Source organism: Anolis sagrei, chromosome Y (assembly GCF_037176765.1).
Source record: "Anolis sagrei isolate rAnoSag1 chromosome Y, rAnoSag1.mat, whole genome shotgun sequence".
Classification (NCBI taxonomy): Eukaryota; Metazoa; Chordata; class Lepidosauria; order Squamata; family Dactyloidae; genus Anolis; species Anolis sagrei.
Window position 1 is genome coordinate 73752045 of NC_090035.1, and position 27742 is coordinate 73779786.

Below are 27742 nucleotides of genomic sequence, written 5' to 3' on the forward strand. Positions count from 1 at the left end.
TAAGAATTGAAAACAAGACATAAAATCTAAAATATATTTCGTTATCTTGATTCAAAATTCTCCCTCTTTCTACCTTTCCCACTGAAACAGCCACAATGCTTAAAACTTACTTCCAAAATCAAATGTTGGAAGCTGTTATCATTGGAGACAAAACCATGTCCTTCTGAAGTACCATACAAGGAAAGAGGAAGATGGTGACTTCTTTTAGTTTCTGGTGAACACAGAGATGTGTTCCCATGTGAAGGACACAACACACACACACAACTTCCCTGTAAAATTATACCTAGGCTCTACTGCATTGCCTTAAATTTGAAAATTATCTCCAATATTGTTGTTATGACAATAAAGATGAACATTCTTTTCCTGAAAATAAAAATATCAAATTTTCCTCTTTTTTCAAAAGATGGTGCAATAAAGTACACAAATACACAAGTATGCTTTCATGGCTGGAATCACTGGGTTGTAGGGGTTTTTTTTGAGACTATATGGCTATGTTCTAGAGCAGTGGTTCTCAACCTGAGGTCCCCAGATGTTTTTGGCCTACAACTCCCAGAAATCCTAACAGCTGATAAATTGGCTGAGATTTCTGGGAGTTGTAGGTCAAAAACATCTGGGGACCCCAGGTTGAGAACCACTGTTCTAGAGGCATTCTCTCCTGATGTTTTGCCTGCATCTATGGCAGGCATCCTCAAAGGTTGTGAGGTCATCATTGAGACCTCACAACCTCTGAGAATGCTTGCCATAGATGCAGGCAAAACGTCAGGAGAGAATGCTGCTAGAACATGACTATAGCCCAAAAAAACCTACAACAATCCAAATAAACAAGTGTTTTACAAACAGAAAGAATCCCAAAATTTCAATTCTTTTGTAGTTGTTGACTATTGCCTTGCCTACTTAATCATTATTGGCAGGATTCACTGTTTTTGCTTGTTTAATTGTAAAGTGCCATGGCCACTTGATGATGCCATATATGATATTATGATAATACTAATACTACTACTACTACTACTACTACTAATAATAATAATAATAACAATACATTCTATTTTCACAAAATTGCTACATAGCACCATGTTTTCGCTATACCAGCCCGACGGAGAGCATCACTTTTGCACATCCCACAACGTAGCATCACTTTTGCAAGCTCCTACTAGCAGCACTACAACATTTTCAACATATACCCATCACACACCAAATTATTGTAAGAGACTCAAACTGTCAATACTCCACCCAAACACGATGTGCAAGGAGGAAAGAGATGTGCACTCCACTAGGAGATAGAAACATACCACATGTGCAATGCTTAGCTCTAAATAGACAGAGGAGATAGGGAGGGGAAAGCAACAGAAGGCAGCAGCACCACCACCAGATCTCCCAGGGTTAGTGAGGATCAAAAAGAAGCAAGCAAGAGCAGCAACAGGGAGAAGAGACAAACAGGTGCGGGCCACAGACTGGCAACAGGACCCAGGGAGAGGAGAAACACAATTCAGTACTTTGGTCGATAAGAGCAATGGAGGTAGGAAGATATATGCCCATTTCTGGAGTGTGCATGTGTGGTTGTGTGTAGGTGTGCACACATAAAAATGTAATTATTTATTTTTTTACTGTATTTGTATACCACCTTTCTCAGCTCGTAGGCGACTCAAGGTGTTTAACAGGGCAAAATTCAATGCTTACAATGTCATAAATATAATTAAAAACATAAAATATAATAAAAACTAAACAAATCAATAAAATATAAATTCATAGTGTCTCCTTGTTAAAAACGCTGCCCGGACTCATTGTCTAGTCATTCCATTTTCCTGTGTCAGTTACTCTGCATTTGCAAACGCTTGTTCAAAAAGCCATGTCTTGACATTTTTCCGGAATGTTAAAAGGGAGGTGGCTGATCTAATATCTATAGGGAGAGCGTTCCACAGCCAAGGGGCCACCACCAAGAGGGCCCTGTCTCTCGTCTCCGCCAAACGTATTTGTGACGAAGGCAGTAACGAGAGCAGAGCCTCCCCAGATCTTAAGGTCCTAGATCAGTGGTTCTCAACCTGTGGGTCCCCAGGTGTTTTGGCCTCCAACTCCCAGAAATCCCAGCCAGTTTACCAGCTGTTAGGGTTTCTGGGAGTTGAAGGCCAAAACATCTGGGGACCCACAGGTTGAGAACCACTATCCTAAATGGTTCATAAGGGGAGATGCGTTCGGACATGTAAGTTGGACCAGAACCGTTCAGGGCTGGATACCAATCCAAACATTGTGTACTAATAGTATAGCTCAGGAGTCCTCAAACTAAGGCCTGGGGGCCGGATACGGCCCTCCAAGGTAATTTACCCGGCCCTTGCTCAGGGTCAACCTAACTCTGAAACGACTTGAAAGCACACAACAACAACTATCCTATCTCATCAGCCAAAAGCAGACCCACACTTCCCATCGAAATACCAATAAGTTTATATTTGTTAAAATTGTTCTTCATTTTAATTATTGTATTAAGTGTTTTTTGCACTGCCAATAAGATATGTGCAGTGTGCATAGGAATTTATTCATGTTTTCTTCAAATTATAATCTGGCCCTCTAACAGTTTGAGGGACTGTGACCTGGCCCTCTGTTTAAAAAATTTGAGGACCCCTTAATTATTGTATTGTTTTTGTTCTTCATTTTTAATTATTGTATTGTTTTAAGTGTTTTTGCACTGCCAGTAAGATATGTGCAGTGTCCATAGGAATTAATTCATGTTGTTTAAAAAAATTATAATCTGACCCTCCAATAGTTTGAGGGGCTGTGACCCGGCCCTCTGTTTAAAAAATTTGAGGACCCCTGGTATTGCTCATCTGCTTCGTTTTCATTACTCAAAGCGTGCTGGTTAAATTAGCTCAATGTGTGCTGTGACCATCTTTGGACTGTAATTTCCCCTGTGGAGGCTCAAAAGTCTTTGAGCATGCTGCTATATGCCTGTACTTTGATGGTGGTGCATAAACAGTTGCTGACACCACCACCTTCCAGTCTTCCCTCCATTCTTAAACTGGATATCATAACAAAGCGCTTTAGAAACTAAACTATCCTACCCCATATTTCCTATTTAATTTTTTCTTTATCTGCTGCTCTTTTTAAAAATGCAAATTTTCCTGAAACAGAGAAGGAATGTCAACATTCCACCTGGTTGGTAGGACTGAGGTCACAGACGTGATGAGATCAGTTTCTCTGCTTGTATTGTTCAAATGCTTCCACAAGAGGGAGACTTCCCTTGCTATTAAAGGCATCCCGTCATCACCAACACCCGAACCTAGCCTTTGTTTTGACGTGTGGGAGAATGCCTGTAAGCACAAACCTAAATGAGATGCTGATATTTCTCTCTCTCTTTGTGGTCTGCACAAAGAACGTGCAGGAAAAAAGCAAGCAGCTGAAGGGGAAACTAAGGAAAAATGACCAGACGTGTTAGACAGGAGGGAGTGAGGCAGGAGAGCAGGCCAAAGCAAGGCAACTTTGTGGATTTGCAAACAGGTAAAGGCTACCTGGCAAGCCAGTGCCTGCTGGGAAGGGCCAGCTGAGAACTGAGGTACTTTGGACTCCACTGGTGGCAGGCTGTGGTTCTGGTTCAGCTCTCGGCTGGCAGGCGGCTGCAGAATTGTGCCTACGCTGCTGCTGACTATCACCGAGGCCGGGACACTGCTTGTGGTGCTGAGTGCGGTGGTGGCTATGCTGTAGATGGGCAGAGGCATGGACAGGTGGGGAGAAACTGTAGACTCATTCAGAGCATTCTCCTGCTGCACTTTCAGGGTTGGCGGATAAAATTGCTGCTGCTGTTGCTGGCTCCGGTCCTTCTGAAATTTCCAAGAGATTTAGCATGGACCATGTTTGTATTAACTGCCCAGTTTGACACCCATTTTTGGTCAGTGTTGCTTATTCTGTACACATATTATGAACCTTGTACATCAAAATACCTGTAGTACACACATAATCTTAACTACTAGGTCCTAAAACGTGGTTTTAAAGGGTCAAATGTTTCAAGAGTCTCTGGATATTTTGCTAATATGAATGACATAATTGCATAATTGCAAGTTTCACAGAATTTTCTTCTGAAAAGAAATGTCTTTCATAATCCATAAATCCCAATCAATGAAAGCCAAAAAGCCCAATCCTAAATGTAAATAGGCTCCGGCTCCATTTGAAGAATGTAATTTCCAGATACAGAATTATCTTTATTACTGCCTGCCACTTTTTGAGTACACATGAAATCACAAAACAAGAATGGCAAATATATCTCAGATGCCCTTCAACCTTGCCAAGTGGAGTCAATCTGGAGAAATCTGACTCAAATAAAAAAGGCATCAACCTTTACAACACTCACCTCATTGCAATTCCATAGTCCAGCCATTTGAATTTATACCCACCTCCTTATTGTAAAATAGATGCCATATATACTTGACTATAAGCCAAGCTTTTCAGCCCTTTTTAAGGCTGAAAAAGCCCTTCTCGGCTTATACTCGAGTCAAAGTTATTTATTATTTTATTGGGTTATTATTATTATTATTACTATTGTTATTACTAGCCATCGACTGCCACATGTTGCTGTGGCCCAGTCTGTGTATATGGGTTTTTGTGTGTATATATGTGTGTGTGTATATTTGTGTATATGTGTATATATGTGGTTTTGCACATGCGTTGTAATGTATTTTTTATTTTTGGCTTTTTAAATTTTCCAGTGTTTTATGAGTGATAGTCACTCGTTGGCCTGATAGGTGTCTTGTGTCCAAATTTGGTGTCAATTCGTCCAGTGGTTTTTGAGTTATGTTAAACCCACAAACAAACATTACATTTTTATTTATATGGATTTTAATTACATTTATTTTTCTTTTCTATTTACTATTGTTATTATTACATTTATTATTTTACTCTATTTATTATTATTACATTTATTATTTTATTCTATTATTGTTACATTTCCATTATTTTACTATATTTATTATTATTTTACTGACACAAAAGCACAGTATGTCACAGCAAATGAGATCTATATGCTGGATTTTCGTATCAAAAAAGCAAAAGTCGAGTGTGATGTATTATTATTATTATTATTATTATTTTACTGTATTATTATTGGAAGGATACATAAGCACACCTACATCAAAGAAGGTTAGAACAATGGTTTAATCAGAGTTGGACAGTCTTATCTTAAATTACAGTTTTATGTAAATATTAAAAAAAAACATTTAACCTACTGATGCCTCAATTAATGTCATTTTACTGGTATCTTTTTATTTTTAAATTTACCCATAGTTGCTGCATTTCCCACCATCGGTTTATACTCAAGTCAATAAGTTTTCCCAGGTTTTTTGTGGTAAAATTAAGTGCCTTGGCTTATATTCGGTTTGGCTTATACTCGCATATGTATGGTAAACATTAGGGAAACTGGCATGTGTCAACTTAAGTTTTATCTTCTATTCAGCTACACTCTGTTTTACAAAGGCATCCGATATTGCAGGAGTGTGAAACTGACCAAGAGTGATATATCAAAAGAAAACAGGTACTATATGGGACAAGGTAGAGGTGTTTTTTTGTTTTGTTTTGTTTTTTTGTCGTGTCAGGAGCGACTTGAGTAACTGCAAGTCGCTTCTGGTGTGAGAGAATTGGTCGTCTGGAAGGACGTTGCCCAGGGGACCCCTGAATGATTTTTGATGTTTTTATCATCCTTGTGGGAGGCTTCTCCCATGTCCCTGCATGAGAAGCTGGAGCTGACAGAGGGAGCTCACCCGCCTCTCCCCGGATTTGAACCTGCGACCTGTCAGTCTTCAGTCCTGCCGGCACAAGGGTTTAACCCACTGCGCCACCGGGAGCTCCATAAGGTAGAGATGAAGGTGCATGAAACAAATTGGGACGTTACAATTTCTGCATTTTAATGACTGGAAATCCATCCACACTTCTGTGGAGCCTCCATCTCCCGTTGTAAACATATATCTGAACAGTTTCCTTAGATCTTTTTTAATGTTTCGATTATTCTGTGGAATCATTGCCTCATGGCTTCTTTGGTTCCTTATTATTAAACACTAACAAATCAGATCCCTCTCCAACAAGGCAGAATCAATTAAACATCTTAACAGAATTAATCATATCAGGAAACTTTTCACTTGCCTGCTGAAGGAACATCTGCATGGAATCCTGGGAGATGACAGTCCCGGCAGCGGTCTGGCCCAAGATAATCTTTTCAGGACTAGATGCCACCAAATTAGGACTGGACTGAGAAGTCCCAGGAAGTTGCGCTGGCTGTTGAGGTGGTGGGGTTTGTTGCTGTAGGTTCAGCTGAAGCTGGGCAGGAGCAGACGTGGACTGGGAAGTGGACTGGACGGTTAATATGTTTGCCGGATCGTTGCTTGCCAGCAGGTTGGTATTAGAGTTTGCTTGTGGCTGAATAAGATTGGGACTCTGGCTGCTGGCACTGGGGGGTGCTTGAATGGTCACGGTGGGGTTGAGGTTCTCAGTGGCATTTAACATAGCCACGTGGTTAGGAAGGGTGACCCCTTGGATAACAGTCTGACCAGCCTGATTGATGGCACTTCCAGCCAGGGAGGCTGCGACGGTAGGCTGGCTCTGAGTTGTCAGGCTACCAGCCAGGGAGACAGGCATCTGGAAGAGAGTGGGTTGACCCACCTGCCCTGGTTGCAGCTGGATAGGAGCAGAAAGGATGTGAGCTGTCCCGTGTGCATTCTGTGATGTTAGGACCTGCCCCAAGTTCAACTGGCTTGCTAAGTTCTGATTGGTGAGGATCTGAGCAGGTAGTGCTTGATTGGTTATTAGCTGCCCACCGGGCCCTTGGCTAGTGATGATGTGAGTTTGACCACTAGGGTGAGAGGCTGTTAAAATCTGGCCTCCCATGTTAGCCTGCAGGGCTGACAGCTGCTGAGGAATCTGAACTGCAGACGTGCCTGTGAGCTGTCCTGGGAGAAGGAACTGGTTCTGACCCTGCAACATGGCCTGTGGGACATGCTGCGCTGGAATAACAATGCTGCTGCCTTGATTCAGCAAATGGACGCTCATGGGCTTGCTCAGAGCCTGCTGCTGTTGTGAGGGCTGCTTGAACATGTTGGCAGGGAGCCCTGGTGGGAAGCCAGAAAGAACCACATTCTGCCCTGCTTTCCCAGTCATAAAGGTCAAATTCTGCTGGGCTTTCTGTTGTTGGAGGGCAGCCTCATTCTGGATGGTTAGAGTAGCGTTGTTGGAACCAAATGGTTTTGGGGTGATCTGGTACAACTTCTGCTGGAGGACTCCAGCTGGTTTGGGCTGAATTGGTGTGGGCGTACGATGGATGATCACATTTTGGGCTTGCATGAGTGAGCTACTCAAGTTGGACGTGACGGTGAGAGGCTGGGAGCCCTGTGCAGCGGAGACACTCCCAAACATGGAGCTTCCGTTCAGTGTTGTCGTGGCTACTGCTGGGAGGTTCTTCTGGATAACAAGCCCAGCATTCTGTGGCGAGACCCCAGCAGAGGCCAGGGTGACCTGCTGCTGGTCTGGGGCAGTCTGAGTGATGTAGCTGCCAACTGGCATAGTAGCTACTTGGGAAGACTGGACTTGCTTTGCAATGATCTGCTGAGCAGGCTGGTTAATTGCCATGACTTGCTGGCCCACCACTTGAATCTGCCCAATGCCCAATGCCCCACTGGGGCTTCCATTGGGTAGCCCTTGTAGATTGGAAATCGGCTGGATGGTGACATTCCCCAAACCCACTTGCTGGAGAAAAGGCTGCACACTGATGGCCTTGTTGACTACATCAGCCCCTACGGATTGCTGGACCAGTGCCTGATGAGTCAGCACTGCGGGCTGCTGCAGTCCAATGAGGTCAGCCCCACTGGAAAAAATCTGGGGTGTGCCATCAGAGGCAGTATGGACCACTGGCTGGAGCGTAGGCAGCTGGAAAGACCCCAGGTCCAATTCTGCCTCTGCTTCCAAAGTCTGTTCAGTAATATTTGCCTCCTGCAGGCTCTGCTGGAGGATGTCACAGGGCTGGTCTGAGTTTTGCAGGTTGCCCCCGCTCCCTGAAGGTGATCCCAAGATGTCATCTTCCAAGAAGTCTAAGTCAACACTTGTTGTGGGCTGACTCTGCTCAGTGTTCAAATGGTTGCCAGTGGACTCCTGAACGTGCAGCTGAAAAAGAATGAAGAGGAAGCACAGAGGGAGAAAAGTGAACATCTGTGACATGAACAAAGCCGAATTGTAGACCTTCTTAGGGCGAGCACTTTTATATTTCTAATGGATGCCTCAAGACAGAATTGTTTTCATACTCTATATCTCATTGGTCATCAACATGCATGCAAATACTTTAAAGTAACACAGCCATATAACGCATTTGTTTTCTTAAAACTCTCTCATTTTTTTATATCGAAAGTTTAATCCCTTTCTTCATTTCCATTGGCCTCAGTCCCACCATGGCTGCTTTCAGTCATAGGAAGAGGAATAATTTGATGTAAATATCAGCTGGAAGGAGGAAGTTTAAGTTAAGGGAATGGCACAGCGGATGGTGGATCTGCTTCCAATGGCATGGCCCTAATTTAAATTGGCTCTTCTTCCTTTAGTGCTTTTAGGCAAAGAAAAAGACATCAGGTGACTCGGTCCTGGCTCTTCCAAACCATGCCTAGATTACATACATCATTACAATGCACGTCTGACTAGTTTTGTTTGGACAAAGAATGGTTAAGCATTATCTGTCTCATATCAGGTCTCACAAGACAACATCTGGTACAAGTCAAAAGCACTTCACAATCTAGGTTCCCAAGACACACAAATGGAAGTTCCTGGCTTCATTCTACAAAAGATCTTTATCGAGCTTTCACAGCCCCAAACTTTTATTAGGCTGATCGCCATGAGCAGACCCTCTGCAAAGAACAGAACAAAGTCCCAGGATGGAAAAGGTTAGCAAATGAAAAAATCCAAAAACAGCCAAAACTCCACATGAATGATTCAAAATCAACATGGGTTGGTCATGCAAATCATAACACTATACCACAACCGCATTTGATTGTACCCCAGTATCAGTAACTGCGCGGATCAATTCAAATCACTCTTGAGATTGCTAATGAAAGATTGTGGAGGAAATGTATGAATAGGTCTGTGAACAATCTAAGGATGATCTCTGCCTGGTCTCCCCAGCCTGTCCTTGGATTTTCTATAGAAATTATTAAAGTAAAGTAGGTTTTAAAATCAACTTGCCTGTTTCGCTATAACCTAGGTATGAACGCCAGGCCCAGATTAAGCCTAGAGATGTATAGAGACTGGGTTTTCTCCTCTAATGACATGAGAGAAATGAGGGGTTTCACCCGAATCAATTTTGCTTTTGCTTTGCCTACCTATTTGCAACCAAGCTTTATGCACACACTGACAGAAACAACTAGATTGCACTACAGAGTCTACAAGCAGGCTGTCACAATGTATAGTGACTTTTAGCAGTATTAAGCAGAGATGCTAAGCTGTTAATGGCACCTACATGCCTCCCTATGCCTGTGTTCTCAATGGAGTCACAGCTTGCCACTTTTCCTCCTCTTATCACGCCTGCTTGCCATCATGGGAATATAACCTTGCATCCTTCGTCATGCACTGCACATTCCAAAGATGATGCATTTGCAAAGAAAGGACATGATGATGCAAAGAGGATGATAAATTGAACTTCAAAAGCGAGGTGAAAAATACATACCCCAGCACCCTCAAAGAAGGCACTGGCTGCATCTCCTGTGTTGTCCAGGAGATCATCACTGTCAATCTGTAATTAAAAAGATTCAAATTACTGTAAATTTAAGATTTGACAGTGTTCAAGGAGTTTAAGAAGTTGAACTAACATGAAATGGAGACCAAATGGTATCATTTTCAGAACGTGGAAGTATTACTTTTTGGAGGACAACTCTGCAAATCCCTCCAACCAGCATGGCCAGGGGCCATACCAACTTGGGGATTCTTGGAGTTACTGTAGAGTCCCCCAAAATTAAATCTTCTGAGCTATCTTGTACCTGTATATCAAGAAATGAAGTCACTTCCTCATCCCTGTGGCTACATTTCTTTCCAGTAGCTAATAATTTCCAATTTGGTGTGGGTGGGTGTGGATTTTTTTCTGGCTCCTTAAAAAGCAAGTAATTTATTGTAAGTAATTACGAAGCAGTTTTGTGATTGCATTTATTTGCCAGTTTCCAATGCTCTCTTGAGGAAAAGAGTGACAAGACACTCTTGCTAAGTCATCGTTTCTACGACTGGTACCAGCTTTGTTCTCGGTGTCATTTCTCTCTCTGAAGGCTCAGAAGCTGAACGCAATTTGAGGAGGCATTTTGATTTGTTAATTAAGCATGCAGCAACGTAAGCATTTAAAGAAACACATGCGACCCCCAACTCCTCACCTTTTCAGATCCATGCAAAAAATCATTCAAGGCCTGAGGATCACTGTGAAGAAAAAAACCAGCATGAGGAATGATTTAATAAAGAAATAATGTACTTAACATATCTTGTTGTTCATTCATTCAGTCGCTTCCGACGCTTTGTGACCTTATAGACCAGACCACGCCAGACCTCCCTGTCGGCCGTCACCTCCCCCAGCTCCTTCAGAGTCAAGCCTGTCACTTCAAGGATGCCATCCATCCATCTTGCCCTTGGTCGCCCCCTCTTCCTTTTTCCTTCCATTTTCCCCAGCATAATTGTCTTCTCTAACATATCTAGTATCTCCATAATGTTTACAATTTATCAATGAAGGATTAAAACTGGGGAACTGAAACAAAAGTGTCACCGCAGTGATCTATTGCTAAGTAATTACTATCTTTATCAAGTCATTTATCAGCTATATTTGTGTCCAGAGTTTGCTTATTATATTTTGATGGAGCTGAGTAACAACAATATCTGTATAAGTATGTACACACAAAATACTGTATTTATTTCTCTCTCTTGTAGAATGGCATGCAAATGACTTCTTTAGAGAAAACAAAAGCTATGTAGATTTTTTAAAAGTAAGTGTACATTAAAATGTGCCCCAGAGCCTGTGTGGTGCAGTGGTTTGCATGTTGGACTATGGCTCTGAAAAGCAGCATTTGATTCTTTGGTCGGCCATGGAGACCATTTCAAACATACTTCCTACACCTTAAGGCACTGGTTCTCAACCTGTGGGTCCCCAGGTGTTTTGGCCTACAACTCCCAGAAATCTCAGCCAGTTTACCAGCTGTTAGGATTTCTGGGAGTTGAATAATAATATTAACAATAACAACAAATTTATTTTTATATCCCGCCATCATCTCCCCGAAGGGACTCAGGGTGGCTTACAAACAACACAAAGTGCCTCAAAACAGACATAAAAGTGAACATCATATAAAATACAATAAAATAAAACACATGCACATATAAAAACATCAATTCAGATTCAGTAATCAAGCTGGGATCCTCTAACTGTGGCAGCAAATTGCTGGCACCATGGCTGGACTATAAACATTGGAATAAAATAAGTGCCAGCTGCAGTAATGGAGAGAGGGCATGGGATAAAGTGCAGAATGTGCAACTACTACGTAGGACAACCAGGGGCGAAATATTCTCAAAGAGCTTTGACTTGAAGGCCAAAAGATCTGGGGATCAACAGGTTGAGAACCACTGTCTTAAGGGAAGAGAGGGTTAACCCCACTGTCATCTAGGATTGCTGGAATGTTCCTTGCAATCCTTGTGCCCCCTCCACACACACACACACACACACACACACACACACTTTATCCAGCAATCATTACTGACTGCTAGGAACGACAAAAGGCTCTGGGGTGTAATATATACCCTGGCTATTTTAGTTTCTAAAATGAAATGAGTCTACTACTTTGCACTGCAGCCACATATTCTTATAATGTATATGCATCACATTTGGAGATTATGTTGCTAGAAGATGCACAGGAATTCACCTTTCAACTATTCTTTTGGATTTTGGTTAATGAGGCTTGCTACACAGGGTGAAAACCATGTGGCCTTCCAGATGTTCTTGGATTATAACTCCCAGGCTTTCTTTTCATTGACTAAACTGGCTAGGACTGAGAGGCCTTGCAGTTCAACAACATCTGGAGGGCTGCATGACACCCATCCCTACTGTTATGCCAGCCTATATTATCAACAGGCATATAGCAACAGCAGTCATAGTTAATGATTAGAGAGAGGACTCTTCATGATTCAAATTAAGCACCGATGAAAATTACAGCACCATATTTCTTCAGATTTTGAAAATATGCAGCCGTAACAGAGAAGAAAAGAAACTATTCAAGACAAGGGCAAGTACTTACCAAATTACATCTAACAAGCATCGGCCATCTTCATCATCCATGTCAACTGGAAGAAAGTGTTGAAAACCATATCAAACTGAGAAAAATAGCATACAGTACATAACGAATCAGTTAGTGAAATGTTCCTGCCTACAACACATCTTTAGTGCTCCAACATGATAAATATTTCCTCCCAAGTCCATGCAGTGCCAGTTCCTGGATTTGGGGGTCCTGGAACAAGACAATTTGATTGTCCTTATTAAATTAGAAAAACTATTTTATACTAGGCAAGTGGGATTTAAATATCTACTAGCCGTCCCCTGCCACGTGTTGCTGTGACCCAGTCTGTGTATATATGGTTTGTGTATGTATATATTTGTGTATATGTGTATATATGTGTGATTTTGCGAATGCGTTATAATGTTTTTTTAAAAAAAATTGGCTTTTAAAGTTTCTTCTGCTGTGTTTTTCAGTGTTTTTATGAGTGATGGTTATTTGTAGCCCTGATAGGTGTATTGTGTCCAAATTTGATGTCAATTTGGCCAGTGGTTTTTGAGTTATATTAATCCCACAAACGAACATTACATTGTATTGTTGAAGGCTTTCATGGCCGGAATCACTGGGTTGTTGTAGGTTTTTTCGGGCTATATGGCCATGTTCTAGAGGCATTCTCTCCTGACGTTTCACCTCCATCTATGGCAAGCATCCTCAGATGCTTGTCATAGATCCATAGATGCTTGCATCTATGGCGAGCATCCTCACCTCACTACCTCTGAGGATGCTTGCCATAAATGCAGGCGAAACATCAGGAGAGAATGCCTCTAGAACATGGCCATTTAGCCCGAAAAAACCTACAACAACCGAACATTACATTTTTATTTACATAGATTGTCTCTACAGTTTTGAGTAATCCAGGCAAAGTAAAGACACTGTTTGGAGTAGTGGGCCAGTTTTGGAAATGCAAGCTCTCTGTACACTCTGGAAGGGGTATTGCATCCAAATATTAACTGCCTCCCCATAATGCTATCCCAGTGTTAACCCAGTAGTCTTAAGAAGCCAATGTCATGATCACTGAGAGATTGATTTATCCGATCTAGCATTTCCAGAATCAAGCTCTACAGACGTGCTCCTGGTTTTCACTACTGAACTACTGTGATGTTTTTACAGTAATTCAAAACATAATAGAAATTCCCAGAGTTCAGACGCAACAACTATAATTCCTCATTAAGAAGTCATGGGCGTCTGTCTGGGAGATGACTGAAGTATAGAACCAAACAAGAAGAATGAGGTCTTCTAACAAACTTTGCATAGTTCAAGCTTCCTAGGTCAGGAGTGGAATCCCCTGGCCTATCCAATGTTGAACTCCATTTTCCACCACTGGCAATGCTTGCTAGGACTGCTAGATTTGTCCCCTAAACATCCGAAGCAGTGGTTCTCAACCTGTGGGTCCCCAGGTGCTTTGGCCTACAACTCCCTGAAATCCCAGCCAGTTTACCAACTGTTAGGATTTCTGGGAGTTGAAGGCCAAAACATCTGGGGACCCACAGGTTGAGAAACACTGAGAAGGATCTCATAATTCCTATTTGTGTCCCAGTAGGCTAAAATGCACCCCTGTTGCTTTCACAGAACCGGCAGCCGTAAAACCATTTTAAAGAGAGAAAGAAAAGTGCTCCTCACAAATCTCCTTTGCAAAATTGTGATTTGACAGAGAATTTTCTCCAAATGATCAAATATTTGTTAAATATTTAACTTCTGTATTTGACATGAGAGATTTACTTTCAATATTTGACAACTCTGTTATTTGACACACAATGGTACTCAGTGTCTGACAGCGCTCAGCACATAATATCCAATGAAACCGTTTGACAGCTAACACTATCCAATATTTTATTGCTACTAAAGTAATATCAAGAAGTTTCTACATTCTGAGGTAAAATTTAAGACAAAATATGGATCTAAATATCACATTCAAAATCTGAGTGAGAATGTCAAACATTTAATTTTGAATATTTGCAAACTATAGCTTTGGTTTAACAGAGGCTAAGTAAAGATACCGCTAAAGCAGGGTTTATTTAGACCGGTGTTTCTCAACTTCCCTAATGCAGGGCCCCTTAATACAGTCCCTCATGTTGTGGTGACCCCAACCATAAAATTATTTCCATTGCTACTTCATAACTATAATTTTGCTACTGTTATGAATCATCATGTAAATATCTGATACTCAGAATGTATTTTCATTCAATGGACCAGATTTGGTACAAATACCTGATACACCCAAACTTGAATACTGTTGGGGTTGGGGGGATTTATAGTTCACCTACAATCAAAGAGCATTCTGAACTCCACCAACGATGGAATTAAACCACCTTGGCACACAGAACTCCCATGACCAAGAGAAGATAGTGGAAGAGTTTGGTGAGCATTGACCTTGAATTTGGCAGTTGTAGTTCACCTACATTCAGAAAGCACTGTGGATTCAAACAATGATGGAGCTGACCAAACTTGGCACGAATACTCAATACGCCCAAATGTGAATACTGGTGGAGTTTGGGGGAAATAGACCTTGACATTTGGGAGTTGCAGTTGCTGGGATTTATAGTTCACCTACAATGAAAGAGCATTCTGAACCCCACCAAGGATAGAATTGGGCCAAACTTCCCAGACAGAACTTGCATGAGCAACAGAAAATACTGTATTTTCTGATGGTCTTTGGCGACCCCTCTGACACCCCCTCACGACCCCCCCAGGGGTCTCGACCCCCAGGTTGAGAAACACTGATTTAGACAGTGAAGTTAAATTAGTATAAATATATTCTGGAAAAGGTACCATAATCCTTCTTTTAAAAAAACCCAAAACACACTTGAGGCTATGTGTTTTAATTCCATTCTAAGTGAGTTTTCTATCTAGAAAACTTGACTCGTTCTAACTTTGTCCATCCAAGGTATACTGGTCAGGAGAAGGGGGGAGTAAGGCTCTCTCAATGAGAACAAGACAAGGCACTGAAATAAGTTTTACATCACAGTTCCTTGACTCGATTATTTATATTTACCCAAGAAAAAGGTCCACTGACACTAGTGCAATGTACTTCTAGCTAAATGTTGATAAGATTGCACTAGAGGAAGACTACTAACAAACAATATCCTAATTTATTTATTTATTTGCCACACTTATATCCCGACCTTTTCACCCAGGAAGGGGACTCAGGGCGATTCACAACACAGGCACAATTCGAATAAAATAAAACAACATATACTTTAAAATCACATAATTAAAACGTAACACTTAAAACACTTAACCGCTCTGAGTCACCCAAGGCCTTAAAGAACGGTATACAAATATAGTAAAAATAAACAAATAAATAAATAAACCATTATAAACCATAATCCAAAAACATCTTCCAGAAGCCATTCATAATCCTAGCTGTTCTGGAACAGCTGTTCCAGGAGCTCCAGATTTATTCGCTGTGTTTAAATGTTTGTGTGCAATCCCATGCTTGGGATTTTTGCAGCAGGGGGTTTCCTGTTATAATTTGCATCTATAGGGTAAGCCACCTGCCAATTATAGTTAGGATCCCTGGTCCCGCCCCCTTTTTGCCTTTTGGAGGGAAGGGGCCCTTTTTCAGTTAGTCACAGCAAGGGAAACCAAGGCAGAGGATGCATACAGACGCTCCTCCTGTGCAAAGGCTTCATCTTTTAAGACTTCCTGGGGGAGAACAGATTAAAGGCCTCTACAGATTCCCAAAGGGTTCCAGGGAACAGCTTCACAATCCTGAGGACCTCCGGAGGGAATAACAGCTCTACATCTTCAGCTAAGTGATTTCAAGCCTGGTGAGACGCAGTTCAGCCGGTAGCAGACTCAAACCAGTCAGGTTTAAGTTCGCAGCAGCCTGGGAGGAGCTTTAAAGGGGAATTTTTCTATTAAAGTTTCTTGAAGATAGTGCCTGTTTCCTGTAAACAAGACTGCAAGAGCCAATAAACTATTTAGAAATCTTACAATTCCTGCTTGTTCATTAATAAAGACTGTTGTATATAAGCTTAAGTCTCCTAAAGCCTGTTTAATAGGGAAAATTCCTCTAAAGGTTCCTTCTCGGGGCCCTGGGCTTCCCGCTGAACGCAAGCCTTGCATCCTCTTTTAGAAGGATTTAATTTCAGCTCCAGCGGTGACAGAACACTGGCTTTGCAAAAATTCTAAAAGAAGAATTAATTCACCAGCTTCCTGACAATATTAACTAGTTTCACTATATACAATATTGCTTCAGAATTTTCAAAACAAACCCACACATTTCTGAAAGCACACGTATAAAAGACAAAGATGTTCAATTTCTATGTCATTTCCAGCCAAGTACCTTTTGTTACAATGATATGTCTGCAAAGATCAAAAGACACACTGTGTATTTTGACTAGGAAATATGACAGAAACCTACGGTATTCCTTCTCCCAATGAAATCTAGTAAGTGAGTGACATTATCACAAGACCAGAGACACTTCACTGCTGGGAAGAGAAGAAAGAAACCCCTCTGAATTATGTAGCTCTGATTTTCAATAGCTTACCAAGGTCAAAGAGTCCAGGCCATCCCTGGAGAGATATTAATTTTCTTGTTTCTGAAAGAATTATTTGCAAAAATCCATAAAAATGACAGCTTGATAGGTTGCATTTATTCATAAGCTGATCAAAAGGCATAGAGAGAGATGTCCACTTAGTAAATCAACTGGTCAGATTGCCCTTTCTTTGTATCAATTCAGCATAAGGAAACTTCAGAGTAATTTTACTGAGCAATTCACAAATTTGTTTGCCATCAAAATTTCCCTGCATCCTTTAGAGAACAGGACTGTGTTTAGGGGAGATAATTTGAGTGCCTCTGAAATTAATGCAATATTTATTTATTTATTTATTTATTTAAAGCCTTTATATTCCGCCCTTCTCATCCCGAAGGGGACTCAGCATACATACGGCAAACATTCAATCCCGGGACACAAATTCTTATATACATACATAAACATTAAAAACATTGATCAAAATATTAAAATACACCATTTAAAACCGTCCTAGTCATCCACGTCAAATCTAATTGTCCTGGTAATCTTTCCTATTGCTGCTTTATTGCCCTGTCCTGAAAGCCTGGCCCCACAGCCAAGTTTTTACCATCCTTCTAAAGGACAGGAGAGAGGGGGCCGACCTGATCTCACCATGAAGGGAGTTCCATAGCCAGGGAGTAATCACTGAGAAGGCCCTGTCTCTCGTCCCCACCAATCATACCTGTGTCAATGATGGGACGGAAAGCAGGGCCTCCCTGGAGGGATCTTCATCTCTACGATGGTTCATAGGGAGAGATACGTTCGGACAGGTAATTTGGGCAGGGGCTGTTTAGGGCTTTATAGGTCAAAGCTAGCACTTTGAATTGTGCCCGGTAGCAGTGGAGCCGGCATAACATGGGAGTTATATGCTCCCTGTATGTCGCTCCAGTTATTAACCCGGCTGCCTCTCGTTGGACTATCTGAAGCTTCCGAGCAGTCTTCAAAGGCAACCCCACGTAGAGTGCGTTGCAGTAGTCTATCCTAGATGTAACGAGAGCGTGGACCACCTTGGCCAAGTCTGACTTCCCAACGTATGGGCACAGCTGGCGCACAAGTTTTAATTTTGTAAGTTTTAATAGGGCAGTGGTTCCCAACCTATGGTCCATGGGCCACCAGTGGTCCATAAAAACTAAACTGTGGTCCACAGTCTCACCGTTACTACACTGTTGCAACGGGAACAACTGGTCTCGCGAAACCCTCTTACAGTGCTGAGGCTTATTAAATATGGTTTTCTGTGGGTGAGCAGATGGCGACTACTGGATGGCATATGTTCTGTATCAGAAACTAGAGCTGATGTGGTCTATTCAATGCAATTTTCTGAATCGGCATCCCAAATTACCAAACTGAATCTAAAGTTGACCAAAAACTGATTCGTAACCCTTTTGGTACTAATGTTGGAGAGTGGTCCCTGGTCAAAGTGATCCCTGGTCAAAAAAAGGTTGGGAACCACACCTTCTGGTTTCTCCTTAAATCTGAAGATGGGACAAGGAGTAATTCTCAATCCTGTGATTAGCTTTAAAGATGTTAAGAGCGCCTCCGTATTTTGAGGAAGGGACAGAGTAACTCTACCCATGAAAGTTGGCTAATTATGAAGTTGTGCATCCCTGGCTTGACAGATTGGGAGATGGCATAAAGATCGTCTAAAACAAGGGTGGGCAAATACAGATTTTCTGGGGATCACAGAAAACGGTCAAAAGACCATGTCTGGACTTCTGGTTTGGGAAAACAGTTGTGTTTGTTCGTGTGTTTATATTAAACAGAATACAGGTGGATACAACCTAGGTAAGACAAGAACTTCTGTTCTTATATGTTTCCAGGAGAGGCCATTATTTGTCTTGAGGAAAGAAAGGATGGTCTGGGGTGTATAGAGGAGCCAAGGGGTACATTTTACACACCCCTAGAGCACTTCAGAGGCCATGCTTATGAGTCCATTACCATATCACATACAACTCTGCCCTTACTCATAAGACACAAGCCCTTTTATATGGCTCAAAATCATGTAACTAAGAAAGACACAGTGTTACTTCATGTAGAACTGTCATGGGAAAAAAGTCTCTAATTTGAAAAGTGACTTTTCCTAAGGGGAAGCTCATATATAATGCCCATTTCAAGTCTTTGTCTAGTTGAAGGGACACCACTGTTCAGCTTCCATACTCTTCCCAATGTCAGTATACAAAAGCTTATAAAAAAACAAGGATAAATTCTATCCTTTTGGGTAAAGGTCTATGCAGGAGACAGTGGTGCTACACGCTAGTTCCTGCAACCAAAGATGAAGGTTTTTGTGTTATTCTTCCAGCTCCAGCTGTCACAACCCCATAATGTGTGTTCTTCATCCCCAAAAAACACACTGCACTGACTCCTTTGCTCTTGTCGCCATACCACCTCTGCCTCAGGCTTTGAACAGTGCTAGGCTGTCAAGTTGCATCCCTGTTTTGCACATAACCTTCTTGAAGCTTCTCCCTCGTTCCTGAGCTGAAGCCGCCTCTGGCTACTACAATCCAAGTGCCAAATAGGAGTGAGCCACAGAACAGCAGGGCAGACAAACTGGACTGATGAATTTTGCCAGATGAAAGGTAAAACAGATGCAGTGTAAAAGGGAGGAATTGTATCTTTGATAAGCTCGAGAACTAAGCAGGTTGCTAAAGTGGAGTTCCTTTTCATCACTTCTGGAGATCCCACATGATCAAGTTAATAGGATTGTGAAATTAAAAGTCAACTTGACAGCAGTTAGCAACAAGAATTTGTTAGTTTGTGCAGCACCACTCAGACAGCTCAAAGGCTCAAGAGCTATCACCCTGAAATTATCTTCCTCCCTTTGTGAAGACTTCTTAGAGCACACCATCAACACTCTACAGGCTAATTCTCAAGGCCTTGGTTAGACCTCCTGCAGAACACATCTACAGAACTAAAGAAAGAGTTTAAGCAGTCAGATAATCTTGGGAAAGAGGAAAGAAGTATCAAATTAGAAAAGTAAAGAAGAAATGTAAATAAAAAGGTTATGTGGCCAAATTATAGAACATAGGCTTGGATTTATTTTTAAAGTTTCTTGTCTCAGCTCTTTTTCACTTATCCAGAATCAAAGGACATATAAATATTGCTTTAAGACCATCCTGCATATCCCTAATGGGTTTAACCCAACGGTTCTCAACCTGGGGGTCACGACCCCCCGAGGGGTCGCCTGGCCATTTCAGAGGGGTCGAGAGGTTGCCTCCTTCGGCCCCGCCCCCTCTGATTCCCAAAATAGCGGCCAGGCCCCAGAACCACCGTCTTCTCGCCCCCTTCAAGGCCTCCACCATTGGTGGAAGCCTCGAAAAACAGCGAGAGGAACGTGGAGCAGTGAGACTTGTACTCGCCCTTCTCCTCTGGGCTCTTCCTCCTCCTGCTCTCCATGTGGGGACCTCCAAATGGAGAGAAGAGGAAGGGGAAGACCCCGGAAGAGAAGGAGGAAATTCTCACTGCTCCTGTTGCCCTGTGCCGCCCTCTTCTCACCCCCTTTGAGGTCTCTGCCACTGGTGGAAGCCTCAAAAAGGGCAAGAGGAGCGTGGGGCAGCAGGAGCAGTGAGGCTTGCACTCACCCTTTCTCCTCCTCCTCTCCGTTTAGGGACCTCCAGTATTTTCTGTTGGTCATATGGGTTCTCTGTGCCAAGTTTGGTCCAGTTCTGTAATTTGTAGGGGGTCTCAGTGGTCTGTGGAAGTCAGAGCTGAATCGGTTGAAGGTACTGCAAATCCCATCATCCATTGTCCATATTCCCCCAAACGTATTGTTTTTGTGATTAATCACTATGCTTTAATTAGGTTCAATTTGTAACAATTAAAATACATCCTGCATATCAGATATTTACGTTATGATTCATAACAGTTGTGAAATTACAGTTCTAAAGTAGCAATGAAATTAATGAAAATAATTTTATGGTTGGGGGTCACCATAACATGAGGAACTGTATTTAGGGGTCATGGCTTTAGAAAGGTTGAGAACCACTGGGGCTCCGGTAAACCTATGAGAAAGGGCCATTGATGCTCCTCACTAACTAATACTGAGGCACACATGCTACTTATGAATGGATGTAGCAAGTAGGTGTCATGACTTCTAGCCATTGATATTCTCCATTCATTTAACTGATTCCTCCAATCCCTTTAAAAGACATAATATACTAAATGGTTATTGTAATGGAAGTGAAGGGGCAGGATGGTAGTAATGTCTTGCAGGAAGAACCCTTGTTGACTCCTCTAGTAAAACATTAGATTTTTAAACATAAAACATTTTTCTTTTGTTATATTCCACAGTTGAAAGCCCCTAATAGTGATTTTCATTCAAAACAACAATCTAACATCATAGTGTTCTGCATTCATGAAATGAAGCAAAGTTGCAAGTGCTGGATGCAATGCATTCAAAGTTAGTGCTCTGTTGGGAAATCAAGAGGATCTTAATGGGCTAAAATCAAATATGGGAACCATGTAAGTCACCAGGCATTGTTTCATGCTGCAAGTCGTGACATGCGAGTGTGGAGAAGAGCAAACCACAGACCTATTACAATGCAGTCTGAGACCTGCCACATGCACAACGGAGGACCTTCTTATGGCAACACCAGAGGTACTCCAAGTGTCTAGCTTACTGATCAAAGGACAATTAGTATAATGCCAACTTTTTAAACTTTGTGTTTTTAAATGCATTGCAAGTATAAGCTTAATTTGCTTCTGACACGATAAACAAACAAACCGGAATTGTTGAATGACAACTCCCAGCATTCCCAACCACTGGCTATGACCAGTGGCAACTGCTAAAAGTTGCAGCCCAACATCTGAGGAGTCTCATGATAACCACTCACAGAACTAAAGCCTACATGAACACTACTATTGAAATCAACTGGTCACTTAGTCGAGACTATTGACCCATTCATTTCAATGGGTTTATTCTGGGCAGGATTAATATTGGAGTTACTCTAAACCATTTCTCTTCCGTTTTTTCATAAATCGGGAAAATAATACAAGTGAAGGTTTTTGAGAGCCAATGTCGTATAGTGGTTTGAGCACTGAACGACTGCCCTGGAGACTAGAGTTCTATTACCCACTCGACCATGAAATCCACTGGGTGACCTTGGCCAAGTCACACTCTCTCAGCCTCAGAGGAAGGCAATGGAAACCCTCTTCTGAACAAATCTTGCCCAGAAAACTCTGTGATAGATCACCTTAGGGTCACCATAGGTTGGAAATAACTTGAAGATACAGAACAACTAATGGTGACACATCCATTTACTCTTTCTGGAGAAGGCTTTCAAAGTGTTAGGAACCATTTAGCCACAGGGCATCCTGCTTCAGAGTTCAGGAATGGGCCAGCTTGCCTCAGAGGTATGATTTTCAGCTCATGTGGTTTTATCTAATGAGAAAACGTTGAGTACCAAAAATAACAGATCAGCATGGTTAGGAACTTTGCACCCTGTAATTAATTCTTTGTAGTTTGTGCAAATGTTTATTAGAAAACTAGCCGTCTCCTGCCACGCGCTGCTGTGGCCCAGTCTGTATATATGTGCTATGTGTTTGTATATATGTGTTTGTGCGTGTATATATTTGTGCATATGTATATAATGTGTGTTTGCATATATATATGTGGGTATATATGTGTGTATGTGTATATATTTGTGTATTTGTGTGTTTATGTGTATGTATATTGTGTATATGTTTGTGCTTGTCTATATGCATATTTGTGTGCATATATGTGTGTGTATGTGTATATGTATGTGCATGTGTCTATGTATATGTGTATGTATGCACGCATGCATGCATGTGTGTATGTATGTGTGCATATAGGTGTGCATGTTTATATATGTGTGTATGTATATTTGTGTGTGCTTGTGCATATATATACGGCCTATGAGCCCTCGAGGACTTTGAGATCTTCCGGGGAGGCCCTGCTCTCGATTCCACCTGCCTCACAGGCACGGCTGGTGGGAACGAGAGATAGGGCCTTCTCGGTGGTGGCTCCTCGGCTGTGGAACACCCTTCCCGTGGACATCAGGCTAGCCCCCTCCCTGCTAATATTCCGCAGGAAGCTAAAGACCTGGCTATTTAAGAAGGCATTTGATCAATAGTGCAATGACTGGCAATTGACCATAGGAATGGAACACCGGAAATGAGATCGGATTGTGGCTTGACGATGAGATGATTCGGAATGTAGTAATAAATTTGTTAAGATGTTTTTATGATTATGATGAATTGTACACTGTTTTGCACTATGCTCTGTAGATTGCACTTGTTTTTTGTCATGTTGTACACCACAATGAGTCGCCCTTGGGGGCTGAGAATTGCGGTATATAAGCGCAGTAAATAATAAATAAATAAATAAATGTGTGCATGTGTATACGTATATGCACGTATGTGTATATGTATATGCATGTGTATATGTGTATGTATGCATGCATGTATGAGTGTATGTATGTGTGCTTATATGTGCATGTTTATATATGTGTGTGTGTGTATATGTATATTTGTGTGTGCTTGTGTGTGTGTGTATATATATATACATGTGTGTGTGTATGAATGTGTGCATGTGTATATGTATATGCGCGTATTTGTATAGGTATATATGGTGTATTTCTGGCTTTTTAAAGCTGATCTGCTGGGGTTTTGTGTGTGTGTGTGTGTGTGTGTTTTTAGGGGTGATGGACATGCATTGCACTGTTAGGTATATTGTATCAAAATTTGGTGTCAATTCATCCAGAGGTTTCTGAGTTATGTTAATCCCACAAATGAACATTACATTTTTATTTATACAGATGTAGCAATCGTGTCACCCAACACTTTTTATTAGTATTTTTTTTTACCTCAAGCAAGCAAGGAACCTGTATAGAAAACCCTACTGATTTTCTCACCAATGCTGGCAGTTTGGAGATAACTTAAATTAGAATTATACTACCCCTTCTTTTTCATGTAATGCTTCCGAAATGTCCCTCTTAATCAATACCATTTCTCCCTTGCCGTTGTTTTTTGTAACTTCTGAAATCACAAGGGGGAAAACCCCTCTGAACATCTCAGAAGAATTCTTTTTTCCCTTAATGTGAAACAACAACTTTTAAAATGTCTTAACAGGTGGGTATATTCGGCTTGACAATCATATATGAGTTGAGGGAGGCTGGGAAGACGATTTGAGGCCACACAGCACATTACTGGAAATGCAAGATACCCCCACTCCACTCCCGCTGATCTCCGCTGCTTGCCAAATTCAGAGCTCTGGCTCTTCTTATACGTACTTGTTAAAGCTCCCTTGTAAGACAACCAGCGGCTGGCTCTCCATGACTGCCTCTCCACCCCTGAACACATTTCTCATGGACGCACTCCAAGCAAATCAAAACTCTGGCAGTCAAACCATCTTGGTTCACACACAGGCCCATATCTTATGGAGCAAGTAATTCCAAACAGCAGTCAAATCAGCTGCCACATCCTCTTTCTTTTTCAAAAAGCTTTCCCCGCTACATAATGACCACTGTTCTGTCTCATGTTCCTAGGGACAAAGGCAAGCTGTGTTAGGTACTTCTGTAAGAGATGCTGCAGATGTGCACCAAGCTTCCTCTACAAAGTTTACACGCAGAGAAGCGGATACACTCATGAATAGAGCAGGTACACTTATTTAAAAGAGAGTTTATAATAACTTGGTGTGATTCAGCTAAGATCACCCCCAAAAATAAAATTTATGATCTACCAAAGTTCTGTCTGTGTAAATGCTTTATTGGTAAAGTTAATTTCTTAGGTTCTCGGCATCTTTTATATTCAGGCAATTTCTCTTCTTATATTATAAAGAGCAGGATTGAAATGAGAAAATTAAAGAATCATAAATAGAACTTTTATTAAAGAGAATATAAGAAGAAGGGAGTTTTATTATGCTAAAATCAGGGTAATACAGAACATTATAGAACAAATAATTTTGAAACCGCAAAGGATTGGAAGGAAGTCACTAAGATTTTTATATATTTTTAAAACTTTTTAATTTTTATCTCCTCATCTCAATTTTTCCTCTTTAAAATACAGTATTTATTTATTTTTTTGACTTTTATACCGCTACTCCCAATTTGGCTCGGAGCGGGTTACAGCAGATTAAAACAATACAATTAACTTTAAAATACAATAAAAACAAGAACAGACATAGTCCCAAGTTATTCACCCGAGTTTATACTCGAGTATAAGCCGACCCAAATATAAGCCGAGGCACCCGATTTACCACAAAAAACTGGGAATACTTATTGACTCAAGTATAAGCCGAGGATGGGAAATGCAGCAGCTATGGGTCAAAATAAAAATAGATACCAATAAAATTACATTAATTGAGGCATCAGTAGGTTGACTGTTTATTAACATTTACATAAAACTGTAAGATAAGACTTTCCAACTCTGACTAAACCATTATTCTAACCTTCTTCAATGTACATGTGTTTACATATCCTTCCAATAATATTAGAGAAAATAATAAATGTAATAATAATAAAAATAATAAAGCTAACCTATAAATGTAATAATAATAATAATAATTAGATTTATTTATTTATTTATTTATTTATTTACCAGTTTTGTATACCGGTCTTCTCACCTCCATCGAGGGACTCAGGCCGGTTTCCAACAACAATATTACAAACATCATACTCCAAATTACACTAAAACATTAAAATAGCAAAGTACAGTCATAATTACAGTGGTCAGTCGTCATCCTAAAATCATTGTTCGTCATCATCCACCCATATCACAGGATCTTGACTCATTCGTCGAATGCCAGTTTCCAGAGCCAAGTTTTCACCTGTTTCCTGAACGTTAAGATAGAAGGGGCAGTTCTAATCTCCAGTGGAAGGGAGTTCCAGAGTCGAGGGGCCACCACCAAAAAGGCCCTGTCCCTCGTCCCCACCAGATGCACTTGTGAGGCCAGTGGGATCGAGAGTAGGGCCCCTCCAGATGATCTTAGCAATCTTGATGGTTCATAAGGGAGAATATGTTCGGACAGGTAAACTGGGCCAGAGTAGTTTAGGGCTTTATAGGTTAACACTAGCACTTTGAATTGTGCTCGGAAGCTAACTGGCAGCCAGTGGAGTTGGTGCAACAGAGGAGTAGTATGCTCCCTGTACCCCGCTCCTGTTAGTAATCTGGCTGCTGCACGTTGGACTACTTGAAGCTTCCGGGCAGTCTTCAGAGGCAACCCCACGTAAATAGAGTAAAATAATAAATAACCTTGACTCTAGTATAAGCCGAGGGGAGCTTTTTCAGCCTAAAAAAAGGGCTGAAAAACTAGGCTTATACTCGAGTATATACAGTATTTTTGTAGTATAGTTTTGTGTGTTATTTTCATACTGTTCTTTTTTCCCTACTTTCTTTGTATATTATTGTTCTCCCACTTTACATATATAAAACTCTTTCTTTCCCATCTCACCCTTTTCCCTACTCTTATACTATCAATAAAAATGTATTTTTAAAAAATATATACGAAAGTAGGTAGAAGCAGCTGGAAAAATTCTGCCCATTCTGTTTATTCTGCTTTTCCACTGAAAATATAGAGACTCTGATTTGGTGGACTGTTAAATGTTGATCATTAAAAATAAGCTGCGAAAGCATAAAAACACGGCAGATGTGTGTTTTATGTGACCTAAGGACCATTTAGGACATAACATAAAAGTTGCACTTTAGCCCACTTTGGCACTCAATGTGAGAGGAGTTAAATATATCATCATCATCATCATCATCATCATCATCATCATCATCATCCTGCTTTTCCTCTCTAAAAAAGAGACTCAAAGTGGCTTCCTTCACACTTTCTTTATAGGTAAAGTGCACTTCTAGATAGGTTTGGTAATTAAGGTAATGGAAAATGTTTTCCCTGACATTTCCCTTAGGATCCAAGTCACCTAGGACCCTAAGATCATCTGGGGAGGTCCTGCTCATTGTCCCCCTATGATCACAATCGCGTTTGATGGGGACAAGGGACAGGGCCTTTTTTGTGGTGGCCCCTCGGCTGTGGAACACCCTCCCAAGTGAAATTAGATCTGCTCCGTCCCTCCTGACCTTTCGGAAACAAGTGAAATCCTGGCTATGGGATCAGGTCTTTGCAGACTAGGTTGACCTGCTGGCAAAGTGATGGTTTTAATGGACTTGATGGACTGCTTTTAGGATGATGACTTAAATCGGTGACTGTTTGACTGTTTGAATGTTGTTACACTTTTTACATTGTTTTTATTTAAATTGTATATTTATGCTTTTAGTTGTGGGCACCATGGTGTGCCGATTGTTAGCTGCCCTGAGTCCCTCTGCGGAGGTTGAGATAGGATGGGATACAAATGTGTGAAATAAATAAATAAATAAACAATAAACGTGTCCAACTCTGGAGGATGGTGCCCATCTCCATTTCTAAGCCGAAGAGCTGGCGTTGTCCATAGACACCTCCAAGATCATGTGCCCAGCATGACTGCATGGAGTGCCATTACCATCCCACCAAAGCGGTAGAAACCTCAAATTTGCATGTTTTTGAACTGCTAGGTTGGCAGAAACTGGGCCTGAGAGAAGGAGCTCACCAACCTTTCAGTCAGCCAACCTTTCAGTCAGCAAGTTCAGCAGCTCAGCGGTTTAACCCGCTGCTCCACCAGAGAGCCCAGGTTTGGTAATTATCAAGACATAAAATGAATAAGATGCAGAAGAAACAACAAAATAAGAAACTAATTCAAACTTGTGCGCCAGCTGCGCCCGTACCTTGGGAAGTCTGACTTGGCCACAGTGGTCCATGTTCTGGTTACATCCCGTTTAGACTACTGCAACGCTCTCTACGTGGGGTTGCCTCTGAAGACTGCCCGGAAGCTTCAATTAGTCCAGCGAGCGGCAGCCAGATTGCTAACAGGAGCGGGGTACAGAGATCATACAACCCCTCTGTTACGCCAGCTCCACTGGCTGCCGATTAGCTTCTGAGCACAA

General features: G+C 41.4%; 1 protein-coding gene across 7 annotated transcripts in view; it reads right to left on the reverse strand.

The window, feature by feature from the left end:
- The window catches only part of LOC137095388 (BRD4-interacting chromatin-remodeling complex-associated protein-like), a 120574-nt gene that overhangs the window by 25631 nt on the left and 67201 nt on the right, over positions 1-27742 (reverse strand). For 3 of the 7 annotated variants that reach the window (XM_067461996.1, XM_067461994.1, XM_067461995.1), the window contains exons 2-6: positions 12258-12303; positions 10359-10401; positions 9668-9733; positions 6115-8124; positions 3498-3806 (exon numbers count right to left, since the gene is read on the reverse strand). In XM_067461996.1, the coding sequence (XP_067318097.1) occupies positions 3498-3806; positions 6115-8124; positions 9668-9733; positions 10359-10401; positions 12258-12298 (2469 nt within the window). In that variant the 5' untranslated portion in view covers positions 12299-12303. Of the gene's footprint in view, positions 1-3497; positions 3807-6114; positions 8125-9667; positions 9734-10358; positions 10402-12257; positions 12304-16786; positions 16806-27742 lie in introns of those variants that run through there. The other 4 variants (XM_067461998.1, XM_067462000.1, XM_067461999.1 and 1 more) reach the window with 3 other exon arrangements.